This window comes from Canis aureus, chromosome X (genome assembly GCF_053574225.1).
Source record: "Canis aureus isolate CA01 chromosome X, VMU_Caureus_v.1.0, whole genome shotgun sequence".
NCBI classification, from domain to species: domain Eukaryota; kingdom Metazoa; phylum Chordata; class Mammalia; order Carnivora; family Canidae; genus Canis; species Canis aureus.
The window spans coordinates 4,922,975-4,937,258 of NC_135649.1; the positions used below are offsets into that span (position 1 = coordinate 4,922,975).

A 14,284-nucleotide genomic window follows, 5' to 3' on the forward strand; every position below is an offset into this window, starting at 1 on the left:
GAGATTCATAGAGAAGGAACAGAGTACTCTGCTTTCCGCGTGGTGAGCATCCAGTGCCTACGAGAACAGTAAGTGGAAAGGTGTGCCGGCAGCGGGTCTGGAGCTCAGAAGATAGGTCTAAGCTGTGGCTATTAATGCAAAGTCACTGGCCTACGGAGGGTATCGGAGGACACAGGTCCGGCATACACAGGTCCAGCTTGTGAGTTCACAGAAAAGCGTAGGCTGGAAGCCTGAAGGCGTGTAAAGTGAGAGAAGAACTGCCAGAGACTGGAGAAAGAAGAAAAAACAAGGAAAAGAGTATTCTGAAAAGGAACAGGTACTGAATTGCCGAACTCTTGAGAAGTCAAGGGAAAAAAAAAAACCTGAAAACTACACACTGGATTTTGTGACAAGAAGGTACTTGGTGGGACGCCTGGGTGGCTCAGCAGTTGAGCGTCTGCCCTCGGCTCAGGGTGTGATTCTGCAGTCCTGGGATCCAATCCTGCATCGGGCTCCCTGCGTGGAGCCTGCTTTTCCTCTGCCTGTGTCTTTGCCTCTCTGTGTGTCTCTCATGAATAAATACATAAAATATTTAAAAAAAAAGAAGGTACTTGGTAACTGTACCAAGAATGTTCTAGGCAGAGATGGGGACAGGAGCTGGTCCCACATGGCACAGGAGGTGAGTGGTGGTGAGCACCACGGTGTATCGGGGTGGGAACTCCTCCAGAAAGTCCACCTGTAAAAGGCAGAACACTGGCACCAACTGGTAGGGGACAGTGACAGTGGCTGAAAGGATTGCTTATCTGTGCAGGTGGAGAAAATCACACGGCGGAGTCAGCAGAGGACAGAGAGGAGGCCACTCCACCACGGGAACAGGAGGCTTCCGTGGACAGCAGGACAAGGTAGCATCCAGCATTGGTGGCAGGTAGGGTGGCCTGTCCTCTGTGCTCAAAGGCCAGGTCAGCTGCTGAGGATGAAGGCAGCGGGGCAGGTTCAAACATTAGAAAACAGTCATAAAAAGGCTGAAGTGGCCTCTGCAGACACTGGGAATTGGGGGGAGGGACTTCCAAGCATCACCAAGGGCCCACTGAGGCTGGAGAATTGCAGCACGAATCCGGAGTGGCTCCAATCGGCACGCTGTGAGCCTTTTGCTCTCACTGAACATTCAGCAGTCTGGGGCATCGGCGGGAGAACTGAACTGGGCCAGGTGGGGTGCCAAAGGGCTCCTGAGCCAAGGTGCTGGCTGGAGGACAGGAGGCAGGACAGCCTGAGGGGGTAAGGTCAGGCAGTGGGCAGGAGCACAGGAACAGGGGCAGGACTGAGAGGGAGCCGTGGGAGGCACCAGCACCCCAGCCCCACGCACACAGGACAGGCCGTGGAGCAAGCGGGCACAAGAGGCCGAGGCCCGTGCCACAGGCCACATCTGAGAACTCGGAAGGAAGGAGTTCCGGGGAAGGCTGGGCTGCATGCAGCTGCAAGCCCTATCAGCTGGACGTAGGAGCAGGGGCTAAGGCGAAGGAAAGTCTGCAGGTGGCGAATGTGCAGTGGGGGAACAGAAGATGTGCATACATTTGGATGCCAGCTATACGTCAGGTCATTCCACAGAACTGCAGGGGATGCCTTCCCTTCAGGGAAGACCTTGCAACACCCACGAGGGACAGAGCAGTGGAGCACAGCCCCACCTCCGCGGCACAGTGGCATTCTCGTAAAAACCACCACCTAAGCATCCAATGAAGACGCTGCTGGGGAAGGTAGTGGGAAAAGGCACAGGCCTCGCAGCAGGGAAAAATAGGTTTGTAAGGGATGCCTGGGTGGCTCAGCAGTTGAGCATCTGCCTTTGGCTCAGGGTGTGATCCTGGGTCCCGGGATCAAGTCTCACGTTGGGCTCCCCGCAGGGAGTCTGCTTCTCCCTCTGCCTGTGTCTCTGCCTCTCTCTCTCTCTCTCTTTCTGTGTCACTCATGAATAAATAATTAAAATCTTTAACAAAAAATGGATTTGTAATCCCAGCTTTGCACTCAAGGACTTACTGGGCCCTCACCTCTCTGCACCCTGACCTTCCCACCTGGAAGACTTTCAAACGGCTGCTGCGCAGATTAAGTACTAAGTAAATTCACTAAAATAAAATCAGTTATCTTAATTAACACTAATCCACGCGAGGCTTAGTGCCTTCCCCACCCCGCCCACCCCAAGATTCTCAAGCGCTAGGGCACCCAGCACCTCCCATGTCCAGAGCCCTGAGCCAGGCAGAGAAACCAGGCCCAGCCCAGGCCTGCTGGCACCCCGAGGCCCGGGGAAGCCGCTCTGTGAGATGGTGTGCTGGGCTCCAGCTTATCCAGGACCTCCTGGAAGTGCTGAGGAGAAACAGGAGACGGTGTTTCAAGGCAACATGTTGCCCAGAAACTGATCACTAAATATACAAATGAGACAAATGACAATTAGGAAATGGGGTTATGGAAGAAACCAGAGGCAGAGAACAGGCACTTGGAGGTCTTGAGCCAGAAGAGGAAGGTGGGTGAGAAGAGGCCCCAGCTGTGCCCCCGAAGGAACAGTGGGGGAGGGGGTCCAGAGTGTTCTGGAAGACAAGGCTTTGCTGGCCAGACCTCTCTGTATGGGAGCAAAGCAGAGTTCTAGAGGGAAGCTGGAGATGTTGGGACCCTGTTACCCACTAGCCCCTGAGGCCCCAAGAATAAGCTGACAGCAGTGGCGGCAGGGCCATCCCCAACCCTTGCAGGATAAAGAAACCCGAACACCCCCAGGGAGCAGCCGGCTGAAGGACGGACTCCCAGCAGCTGTTCTGCACTTGGTGAAGGTCTGTCAGGCCATCCGCCCATCAGTCTGCTGGTCCTCGGTGGCAGTGGGGACGGGGGTTCCCAGGTGAGAGATCCAATGGAAGCCTCCTTGAGGGTGGGCAACACCCGAGAGCCAAAGGTACAAAGTGGTGGGACGGGATCCCCACGGCCTCAGAACCCAAAGTCCACACACATCCCCTGCATATTTTCACCCCCACAAAATTCATGTGTTGAAGCCCTATCCTCAAAAAGACGGTGTTAGAAGGCATGGCCTTTGGGAGGGGATTAGGTCAGGACAGGGGAGCCCTCCTGACGGCATTAGTGCCCGTATAAGAAGAGACGGAAGACAGCAGGCCTCTCTGCTCTGGGCACTGTGAAGACGCGCTGAGAAGGTGGCTCTGTACAAGCCAAGCAGTGCGCTATCACCAGACACGGAATCTGCTCTTACCCTGACCTTGGACGTCCCAGCATCCAGAGCCGTGAGAAATAACAGTCTCTTATTCACACGCCACCCAGCCTATGATACTTTGTCGAAGCAGCCCGAGCTAAGACACCTCTCCCACCCAGTTCTCCCACTGGACACTCCTCCTCTCCTGGCATCGAGGACCCCTCCCTCCTTCTTGGGGTCTCCTCCTAACACCCAAAGTGCCCCTTCCTCCCATGGGTTCCTCTCCTGCCCTCCACAATGGCTCACATGACCCAGACTCCTTTGGTGGCCTCACCTCGACCCGCCCCCAGCCTTCAACCAACACCCAGCTCGCCACCGGGCCCCAATCTCAACCTCTGACCTGACCTTTCTCTGAGTTCCAGAGCCTTCTCTTCCCCACTCAGGTTCCTCAAACACAATTGTTAAAACTAAATTCCTTCCCTCCATGTTCACTTTCTCAAGAAATAATCTGACTTAAAAGCCCTCAGTGCCATCACACTGGCTCCACAATGGAGTCTGGACTTTGGAATCCACATACAAGGGCACTTGCCATCAGCTCCGTGACTGTCCGTGGAGAGAGGAACCCGAGCCACCAGCCAGCCCCTCATTCTGGTCGCGGAGCAGCTATTCTGTAATAGCTGGGCTCTGGGGACCCTCCCGGCAGTCCCTGCCACTCAGAGCCGACAGCCCGCTCGCTGGATGCGCACGGAAGGGACCACAGCTGTGTGCAGGCCACCATCACACAGACAGACCTCTGCTCATCTGGAAAGATGTCCCCGAGGGAGTGATCTTTGGCATGTCATCCAAGGATGAGGGAGGGCTCAGATAAGGAGGCAAAGGCTTGGACATGACCATGGGAACATGCTTTAGGAATGGAAAGAAGCATCCCACACCTGGGGTCTGTGGAGACAGGGAGGAAGGCCTGGGGGTGGAGGGCTTCAGAGGCCCTGTCCAGGAACTAGATGTCACTGCCTCAAGACACAAAGCAAGATGTTGAGAAGGTCACTCCGGCCATGATGTAGACACTGGACTGAAGTGAGCCCCTACGAAATACTAGCAAAGCGAATCTAGCAGTGTATTAGAGATTCTACGCCATGACCATGGGGGATTTATTCCACCAATGTAAGCAGGCGGTAGGAGTTTCCGAGGGCCGCAGTAACAGAACCACCAGTTAGGGGGTTTAAAATAACACACATTTACTCCCTCACAGTTCTGGAGGCTACAAGACCAAGCCCAATGTGTCTGGGAGGCTTAGCTCCTACTGGAGGCTCAGAGGGAGAATGTGCCTTGCTCCTGGTTTCTGGTAGCAGCTGGCGATCGTGGGTGCTGCTCGGCGTATGGCCACACTGCCACTTTCCCTCTCTGCGTGGCCCTCTTCTAAGGACACCGGCCATCGGATTGAGGGCCCACTCGACTCCAGTAGGACCTCCTCTTCACTAATTCCATCTGCAAAAACCCAATTCCGAATAAGGTCATATTCTGAGGTTCTGGATGAACATGAATTTTGGGGAGATGCTAATCAACCTACTACAGTGGTCCATATACAAAAATCAGTCAGGAATACACTACATTAATAGAATGAAGGGAAAAGGAAACACACGATCATCTCCACGGATACAGAAAAGGCCTCTGAACATCTAATACTCTTTTCATGATAAAGCCACAGAAAAAAACTAACAACAGAAAGGGATTTCCTTAACCTGATAAGGGCATGCACGAAAACCCCGTGGCTAATATACCCAATGGTGAAAAACTGAAAGCTTTCCCGTAAGATTAGGAACAAGACATGGATGACCACTTTCACCACTTCCATTCAACATGGTACCAGAGGTTCTTGCCAGGAAATTCGGCAAGAAGAAGAAATAAAAGGCATCCAAATTGGAAAGGAAGAAGTAAAGTATCTCTACTTGCAGATGACACGATAATATATACAGAAGAGCTAACAGGGACTTGGACAGATAAAAACTCTTGTTTGGCTCCTAGACACAACACCATGAGAGATAAAATCGTTCCAGACGTGCAATTTGGCATCCTGCTTCTGTCTCTTCCACATGAGGTCACAGAGGATGGCCTCTGCTCCACTGGATGTTTAGAAGACTGCTTCTGCGAATACAGCTTTTCTCGTGCTTCTTCCTAGCCTGGGACAGTACTGCAGTGGTCACAGCAGGTCCTTAGAGAAGTACGAAGACTGACGGGGTTAATGACCCACCAGCCACGTGAGCGTGGGGAACTAACAGAGAAGGCCTCCCCGTGACAGGCTGAAAAACACTCCCCCACCCAAAGATATCGACACCCAAAGGTTCTCTGTGACTGTGAATGTGACTTTGGGGAACAGTGTCTTTGCGAGGTCATCGAGTCAAGGATCTTGAGATGAAGGGACCTTCCTGGATTATCTTGGGTGAGCCCTAAATGCCTCTCGCAAGAAGGGAGGAGGGGACACGCAGACACAGAGAGGAGAAGCCATGTGCAGGCAGAGGGGGCCAGCCGCATGCCGTGGCTCCACACCGAGCAGTCACCAGGAGCTGGAAGGGGCAAGGAACACATCGTCCCCCAAAGCCTGTGGAGGGAGCACAGCCCAGGCAGCTGGCAGACTTTTGGCCTCCCAAACGGTGAGAGGGTAAATCTGTGTTGTTTCATGCCACCTCGTTTGTGGTAATCGGTGCAAGGCCTCAGGAAACTCCTATCCTATGCATGTCCTTCCCTACGTTGTCCCTAAGCCAATCATCTCCATGATGGGAACCCCCCAGTCACCCCTGGGCCAGACTCCTGGGGCGGCGAGCTTAGGAGCGCCCTGTGCTGCGGTCATCCTGGTACACCTCGACGCTGCACACTCTTTCCTCCCGTCTTACGGAAGAGGCACCTGAGGCTTGTTGAGGGTGCAGCCGGGCATCAAGGGCAGACCCTGGAGGAAAGCCCAGGCCAAACTGGTTCTGAGGCCCAGGGTTCTCAATGTCCCATCTCTCAGGCCCAGTTGGATATGTAGAGGTTGTTACCTGGGAGATGGCTGAACAGAGATGTCAACCAGACAACAGGATGGAAATTCTGTCTTGATCCCAGGAGGAATCAGGGTGAGATGGAAACTCAGGTATCAAGTTCCAAATACAGAGAGTATGTGGACTCATGGAGTCGGAGGATATGGCCTGGGGAGATGGTGCCAAGTACAAAAGAGGAGCCCAGCCAGATTGAAGGAGCACTGCCATTTGGAGGTTAGGGAGAGGGGGAGGAACCAGCGAAGGAGACAGAGTTGGCCAGGCCAGAGAGAGGGATCCAGAGGGTGAGAGGTCATGAAGGTCCGGCACACAGAGCAGTTCACTCTGAGGTCAGGAGCAAGGACAGCTACCGTGAACCAAATGCCTTCTTTGGGACGGGACCTGTGCAAGGTCCCCTATGGCCTTCCTTCACATCTACCCCAGGGAGTAGACATCCTGTCACTCTCACTTTTGAGATGAGGCAACTGTGGTCTAGAGAGATGAAGTCACTGCCTAGGATCATGGAGCAGGTAACCAGGTACCTTTCACACCCACAGAGCTGCTCTATGTTCTCCAGGCCACACCAGGTGGCCACATGGCAGATCGTGTGACAGCCTCCCCAATACCTCACAAGCCATGACACCCAGCAAGCACCCAGGTACTGAGAATGCCACGTCTGGTGGGCTGGGCATGGCACTGGTGACCACACCCTTAGACGTCTTCCTCCTTGCCATTCTTGTGAGTGATGTGCTCTGGCACACAGTCACATAGGTACCCCTGCCCGCCTCTTCCTGCTAACCATCCAAAGCCAGTTCAAATGCCACCTCCTCCATGAAGCCTTACCCAAATTCACCAGCAAGGCTAGCCTGTCCCTCTCCTGTGCTCACCCCCACATGCTGAGCTGACACTTCCTATAACAGAGCACCTCACCTTATCTATGTTGGTATTTCCCCCCCAGCACCTGCCCCTAGTAGGGGCACATCACGTTTGTTATCCAAGTGTCATTTTACAAGTGAGCATGATGAGATGGTAAGGGCTGCCACCATCTTCCTGATCTCTGAAATTACTCATAGGGCCAAGTCCTCTGAGTGCCAGATGCATGCCTGCAGCAACACAGAGAGGCAGTCGTGGGCAACAGAAATGACGCAGTTCAGAGCTTTTCCTACCTGGAGAGCAGGTGCTAGGGGCAGGGCCTCTTAGCTGTGGCTGGGCATGAAGGATCCCAGCCCCTTTAGCTACTAGGGATCAAATGGGAGCTGTCGGGATCCCTGGGTGGCGCAGTGGTTTGGCGCCTGCCTTTGGCCCAGGGCGCGATCCTGGAGACCTGAGATCGAATCCCACATCAGGCTCCCGGTGCATGGAGCCTGCTTCTCCCTCTGCCTGTGTCTCTGCCTCTCTCTCTCTCTCTGTGACTATCATAAATAAATAAAATTTAAAAAAAAATTAAAAAAAAAATGGGAGCTGTCTGCAGATGACACTCCTGCATGTGATTTCTGGAAACTTTGTATACTTGCCTGGTTTCACATAAGAGATGCCATTCTAAAGAAAGCTTCAGACCAGATAGGAATTAATCAAGCAATCGTCATAGTTTGCAGGTTAAAGGGACTTCCAAGGGCCTCACAATCATTTCATTAAGACTCTTACTTGATTCTTTAGGTGAGAATTCTCTTTCTGGGTCTTTGCTTAATTAATTAAGCACACAGGATCGTGGAGAAGCAATAAGAGAGACGGTGCACAGAGCCCCACACGCCAGATACCAGTGAGGAACAGCTAGAGGCTGATCACAAACACCCTACCTTCAGGTGGGGAGGAACTCCGCAGTCTAATTGGACTGTGGAACAATCTATGGCCATGACAGGAGAAAAAAGGCACTGTTTCTGCAATGTTATTAACAACGTACCTTGTTGGTATCAGCAACACTGTTTTGTCGGGCATCGAAGATGATAAGTTTATGAGACTGTGCATTAGCATCCATTATCGTCTGCAAGTATTTTTCATCTTCTTTACAGCGTTTATCATTGGGACCCACAAGTGGCTGGCTGCAACGGATAATTGTTGCCTGACTTTCTGGATGAATCCATGATAACACCTAGTGTTTGTAAGCAGCAAACATTAGTACAATTCCTAAAACAATATATGCCCTGACTGTTGGGCAGTAAAAATAAGTTACCTTTTCAAGCACAGCCTCTTCTGCATATTTTCCTCAAAGGTCAAACCAATCTGTGGCCCTGGAACCCACTGTCTGGGTCAGACTGAAAGAAGTCTGACTAGATAAGATCCCCAAATCCCCTTCCACCTCCAAATTGTGTGACTCTAAGCAACACAGAAACTAAGTCAAACCGTGATTAACAAGTCAAGCCCCACTCCTATCTGAATGACTAGTTTTATTTTGTCTCCTGACTTAAAGGCATCTTTGTATCTCAATGATCACATATGTGGCAGGAGGACAAAGTAAAAGACAGTCTTTTGGGATGCCTGGGTGGCTCAGCAGTTGAGCGTCTGCCTTCGGCTCAGGGTGTGATTCCGGAGTCCCAGGATCAAGTCCTGCATCAGGCTCCTTGTGAGAAGCCTGCTTCTCTCTGTCTGTGTCTCTGCCTCTCTGTGTCTCTCATGAATAAATAAATAAAATCTTAAAAAAAAATAAAGACAGTCCTTTATAAGGTCTAAAGCTCTGCCCCCAAACCTCCCATCTTCCTTAGGCCGCCAAGAGACTCGGGATTACACTGGACCACAAACTCTATGCTCCAGAACGTTCACTCCCTCCCTGATTATGGTGAGAGTGTCATTGGTGTACATGAATGTTCAAATTCACTCAAACTGCACCTGTGCAAGGGGTTTTGTCTATCAGTTAACGCCTCAATAAAGCTGTTTAAAACACTTCATCCCCTGCTGGCTTCTCTATGGATTTGGGTCACGCAGCTGTAGGCATTCCACTCAGCATCTAAGAAAGTTAATTTGCTCTCAGACAACTCGACAAAACCAGCGATGTACGCTGTTAATGCAACAACGTGCTCTTTCTCGCCACTCCTTTGTTAGTCTCAACTGCCTTTAGAGGGCTTTAGGCATATTTTTCCACTTTCTGTTTTGTTCGCTAGAGTTTTTTCTGTCTTGCTTCTTTCCATGTTAGATCTAAAACAGTCTGTGTTTATGCCTAAGTGATAATGTTTATTACTTACCGGGACTCTGCCTTTGGCTCGAAAGGCTGCCACTTTGGAAAGGTCATCATCCTTTACACTAGTTGGCACAACAATGACAGCAGGGTAGGTGTCACACAGCTCATAGTTACTGTTCACTTTGGATATTTTCCAGCTCTCATTTGGCAAGCCCTGCAGGGTGTTAGAGAAGGGCAGAGAGCAAACTTCTATGTTTTCAAAAAGTAGTGTGACCCAAATCCATTTCTTATTTTCTCCTAAAATCTACTTATAATTTGTTATTCACTGCTACTTAAAGTGTAAATAGGGATCCCTGGGTGGCGCAGCGGTTTAGCGCCTGCCTTTGGCCCAGGGCGCGATCCTGGAGATCCAGGATCGAATCCCACATCAGGCTCCCGGTGCATGGAGCCTGCTTCTCCCTCTGCCTACGTCTCTGCCTCTCTCTCTCTCTCTCTCTCTCTGTGACTATCATAAATAAATAAATAAAAAAATTAAAAAAAAAAATAAAGTGTAAATATATGTTTATCTAACATAACCCATGTCTTATCCATTTTTAAGAATTTAATGAAGCAGAAGAATTTCCAAACATATTTTAAAATGGTAAAAGTTACATGCTAGAATCCCAATCCTGCACATTTCTTGTTGTGTTTTATTTAAAGAATGAGCATGGTATTGCTTTTGAAAAACCCATGAAAGTTCTTTAGAGACACAGAAACTTTTTGCAAACGTGTACAGTAAGTAATATAAATCCCCATACCAAATACACAGTGGAGACAAAGATTAAATGTTATGAAAATAGCATCTTATCGGAATATCTCGAAACCGACAATGAGCTGAAGGCTTTCTAGGTACAGAACACCATACCAGACTGATGTAGTCACGCCATACACTTAATCTAATTTAAGCCATTGGTTTTGATCCTTACTCATCAACTCATTACCAGAATATCTAATAAAAACCATCTGGCCCATTTGCTTTTTAAACCCCTGTGCTTGTACTCGAATTGCCCTCTGGAAAAAGGATGAACAGCAGAATAATCAAAGTTTGGCATTGAGAGAATGGAGCATCCCAGAGACGAAGAGCCTACAAGCTAGGTAACTCACACGCATGCACAGCTTGTTTCAAACAGTTTCTTCTCCACTACATTTCTAACCTGGTAAAAAAGAGATGCTCAACCCACTATTTTTGGTCTGATGAGGAATATACTTTACCTGTCTCTTATATTCAGATACAGGATCATAAACTTTCCATCCATTCACTGGAAATTTTTCCTTATAGCTGAATGCAAAGAGTGTCTAGATACAAAAAACACACAAAAACACATCAGTATTTCTTTACTATATCATATACTCAACATTAAAGGTCTTCATTCAGCTGTGAGCTAAATATTTTAAGATTTCTACTTTGATCTGTAAATTTTGAAGCAACAAATTGGCACTTTCCTTAATCATTACACAGAACTGACAAATTTTAAATATTCTAATATTAGTCACAAACAGAGAAAAGAGATAAAGGAAACCTCTGGAAAAAAGGAATAATTAAACATGACTTTTTGGACACCCCCCCCACACACACACACACAAAGCCATGCAAAAAAAGTTTATTTTGGTGTACTTGCCTGCCCATTGGAAAGAGGAAATGCATGTTTGTTGAGGTTTTCAAATATCCCAAGTTTACTCTGTTCTTCCTGTTTATAAGCAAGTCGCAAGTTCCTCATATCCTATTAAACAATTAGCAAAACTCATTTATTGAACATTGATTATCTACGAGGAGACATCATACTATAAAGAGACACATGAGATATTTTTATTCATTTCTCATGGTAGAGATTGTTTCCACTAACAAAAGACAATTAACAAAAGCACCTCCAACAAGATAACAGCAATTGAGGAAACTGGAACAAAGGAGGGGACATGTTGGGGGAAGAAGTTATCAGATTGGAAGAAGAAGGTTAGTGCCTGGAAGATGTGCCATCGGGGCCTGTGCACTTACTGCAAAAGGTGTGCCACAAAATTAGCCAGTAGCTTTAAGCTGCCGAAAGAGTCAAATGCAGATTTTGCACCATCAATAAAACAGAAATTTCTCTGTGTACTCAGAGCCAGAAGTCTGTATCACGTAAAGACTATGTCCCTCGGTGCACTCCTTACAGAAATTATAATGCCATTTCTCAAAATCAGTTTCTTAAATGCCCCACCACACATGCTGCTGACTGAGAGCCCTAGTGTGAGCCCGTGGGAGCGCGCCCAAGTGAGGGGGCTCAGATTTCTCCCCAGGACCCGTATGAGCAGGGCTCCCTGACCTTTTTACACCTATGCCATTAGTTAAACACAAAAGTCTCATTCTTCTTTAACATTACAGGAAATTTCAAGATAAATATGACCACAAGCAGATTAAAGCAAGATCAATTTGGGAAGTGGCAAAGTTACTCCTGCAATATCGTATATAATGGAGAAGAAATGGAAATGCCTGAAATGCCCGTTGACAGAGGTTGGAAAGTTCTGCGTGTGTTGAGGCCAAAGAGTTCCAAGACGGACTGTTAAGGGAGGAAAGAAAGGGGCAGAAGGGGCTACCTAAGACACTACCACTACTATTTGTAAAGACCACACAGACAGGCTTGTACACACAGGGTATGCGTGGAAATCAGTAGCAGTGGGTGCCTGACAGGAGTGGAACAAGGTGGCTGGGGGTTGGCTGGAGAGAGACTGGCTCTTCCCTATACACCTTGGAAATTGCATACCACCTGTTAAAAGAAACCAAACCTAACACCTTGCAAGGCTCTGAGGCATGAGCTGAGAGGGCTGAGAATGTGGCCCTAGTGATGCTAGGCTGGAAAACATTTTAAAGCAGCTATTAGCAAAGGCTCACCTCGGCCATAAAAACATGTTCATTCAACAGCCCTAGGGCACTCGCCTAAGCAACGTCACTTCCCAATGCGCCCACCCTCCAAGCTACTCTGGCTACACACACACACCCTGGTAGCTGACTGAGCTCACTTGCTATTTAGGATTGCTGAGAGAGCAAATCATTCCAAGCAAAGGGAAAGCATGTGCGAAGAGTCCAAAGTCAGGGGTGGGGAGCACACGAGGTGAATGAGAACAGCTAAAGGAACTGGGCTAGCAAGAATTAGGGGAGGGTGGCCGAAGCTGCACAGAGCAATCATGCAGCTCAGACACACAGGCTTTTGGTGAGTCCTCCCTCTAGCCTGAGGATGAAGGGAAGCTACTGGAGAGTTCTAACAGGGAAATGTCATGTTCCCAAAATACAGGGCTCATCGAATCACCCGTCTGCTCTAGGTTCGACAACTGCTTCACACAGCTCAGCATGTGGAACCCTGGCCTGAGAAGGACAAATGTAATTTGTCACAGGACAGCACTGCCATGAAGTGGCCACAGGGAGTCTAAATGCCAGTAGATCCATGATCTACAAGAGTAAAGGATTCTCTGAAAAAAAAAACAAAAACAAAAAAAAACAAATGGGTTCAGCTGCAGTCTGGGGCCAACCAGAGGGAGCCGTCTTCAGAGACGTGATCAAAACAGACAGATCGGCAGGAATCCAAACCCTGACCATGGAAGGGACGTTGGCAATTCTGCACAGGCTCTCTTTCCTGGGACTTTAGGGAGGGTTGTTAATAAAGCGTACCCCATGAGGTAAAGTCTTTGGAAATAAGATGTATCAGTTAAAGTGCTTCTTAAATGACTAGTCATCATTAAAATCATCACACACATTTCTACTTAACCCATTGGAGGGAGAGCAGAAAACCAAACATAAGCACAGTGCAGGTGAAAATCCCCACATTGTGTTTTTAATCACAGAATCTATATAGACTATCGCTGTCCCTTCAGGAAGTCTCTGACTATCCACTGTTCTAAAGGGTAGTTTTAAAACAACAAACTGGAAAAAAGGTGTTCCTCTCTGCTTTTCACTTGGTTTCTCTGAAATGTAACAAATAACATCAACATTTAGGTTATAGGTCTGTGTTGATTAGAATACTTCAATAGAAGAGGTTTACCTCCACAGCTCCCAGAGTGGTATGAATTAACTTCCACGAGATTTGAAGAGGCCTCAGTCCTGAAAACACTGTAGTTACTAACAGTCCCAGTGACCCTCACTGCCCAAAGGCTGTGAAGAATGTGTCAGAAAAAGCTGCTAGCTGAGTGCCCCGTCAGATTCGCCTGTGTCCACACCGTACCTTGCACACGATCTCTATCCCACACGAATTGTCCCCGTGGCTCTGCGCTCCAATCTTCTCAACTCTGCTGATCACGCCAAGGGGAACGTCGAGGATGAAATTCGGGTCCTGGGTTTACAAATTAATGAAGGCCTATCAGTGCCAGTCAGCAGAGCTTTCATACCGGAGGTCTTCTCTGGGTGAAAATGCAGATTTGTTTCACATTTCCCCTTGGCCCCAACAACGAAACTGGAGTCTGACTGATAACATGCTTTATGAGGTAGATGCCAAGGCTACAGTTCAAGTCACCCCCACCCCCAGCTCTAAGCATGACGTTCACAGCATTGTCCCCAGATGCCTTATCTGTCTGCCAATGTGCACCTGTGAAACCCCCCACCCCCACCCTGTGGCTCTGTCAGGGTGACAGGATTTCAGGGCTCTCTGTACTCTCTCCTTACCGTGGGTTGTGCTCTGCAGGGCTGTGAAAGACGACACATCCACTTAAAAACTCACCCGCTCCGCGCTTTTGAAGTACAGCTTGAAGTCGGTCACTGTCAGGGTCCCGGTCACTGCGCCCACAAACGGGCAGATGTACATGACGTCTTTCACTGAAAGAAAAACCCCCAAGTAGCAACTTCTGCCACAGACTTGCACTTCCAGAAGTCTTAGGTTTCCAAATAGACATATCTGTGATTCCACTTTGCTAGGAAGTTTACATTTTTTATCACATTAAAGATACAAATAGTCTTCTAAGAAAATTCCATTCTGTAAAACACAATCCTGATTTGCTACCTAGGGA

The 14,284-nt window shown here is 48.8% G+C and overlaps 1 protein-coding gene across 14 annotated transcripts in view; it reads right to left on the bottom strand.

The window, feature by feature from the left end:
- MTMR1 (myotubularin related protein 1) overlaps positions 1 to 14,284 on the bottom strand; it is a 64,258-nt gene that overhangs the window by 23,796 nt on the left and 26,178 nt on the right. For all 14 annotated transcript variants that reach the window (XM_077887628.1, XM_077887626.1, XM_077887627.1 and 11 more), the window contains 6 exons: positions 13,999 to 14,093; positions 13,507 to 13,614; positions 10,936 to 11,037; positions 10,529 to 10,612; positions 9,342 to 9,491; positions 8,066 to 8,254 (listed from right to left, as the gene is read on the bottom strand). In XM_077887628.1, coding sequence (XP_077743754.1) covers positions 8,066 to 8,254; positions 9,342 to 9,491; positions 10,529 to 10,612; positions 10,936 to 11,037; positions 13,507 to 13,614; positions 13,999 to 14,093 — 728 coding nt within the window. The remainder of the gene's footprint in view (positions 1 to 8,065; positions 8,255 to 9,341; positions 9,492 to 10,528; positions 10,613 to 10,935; positions 11,038 to 13,506; positions 13,615 to 13,998; positions 14,094 to 14,284) is intronic.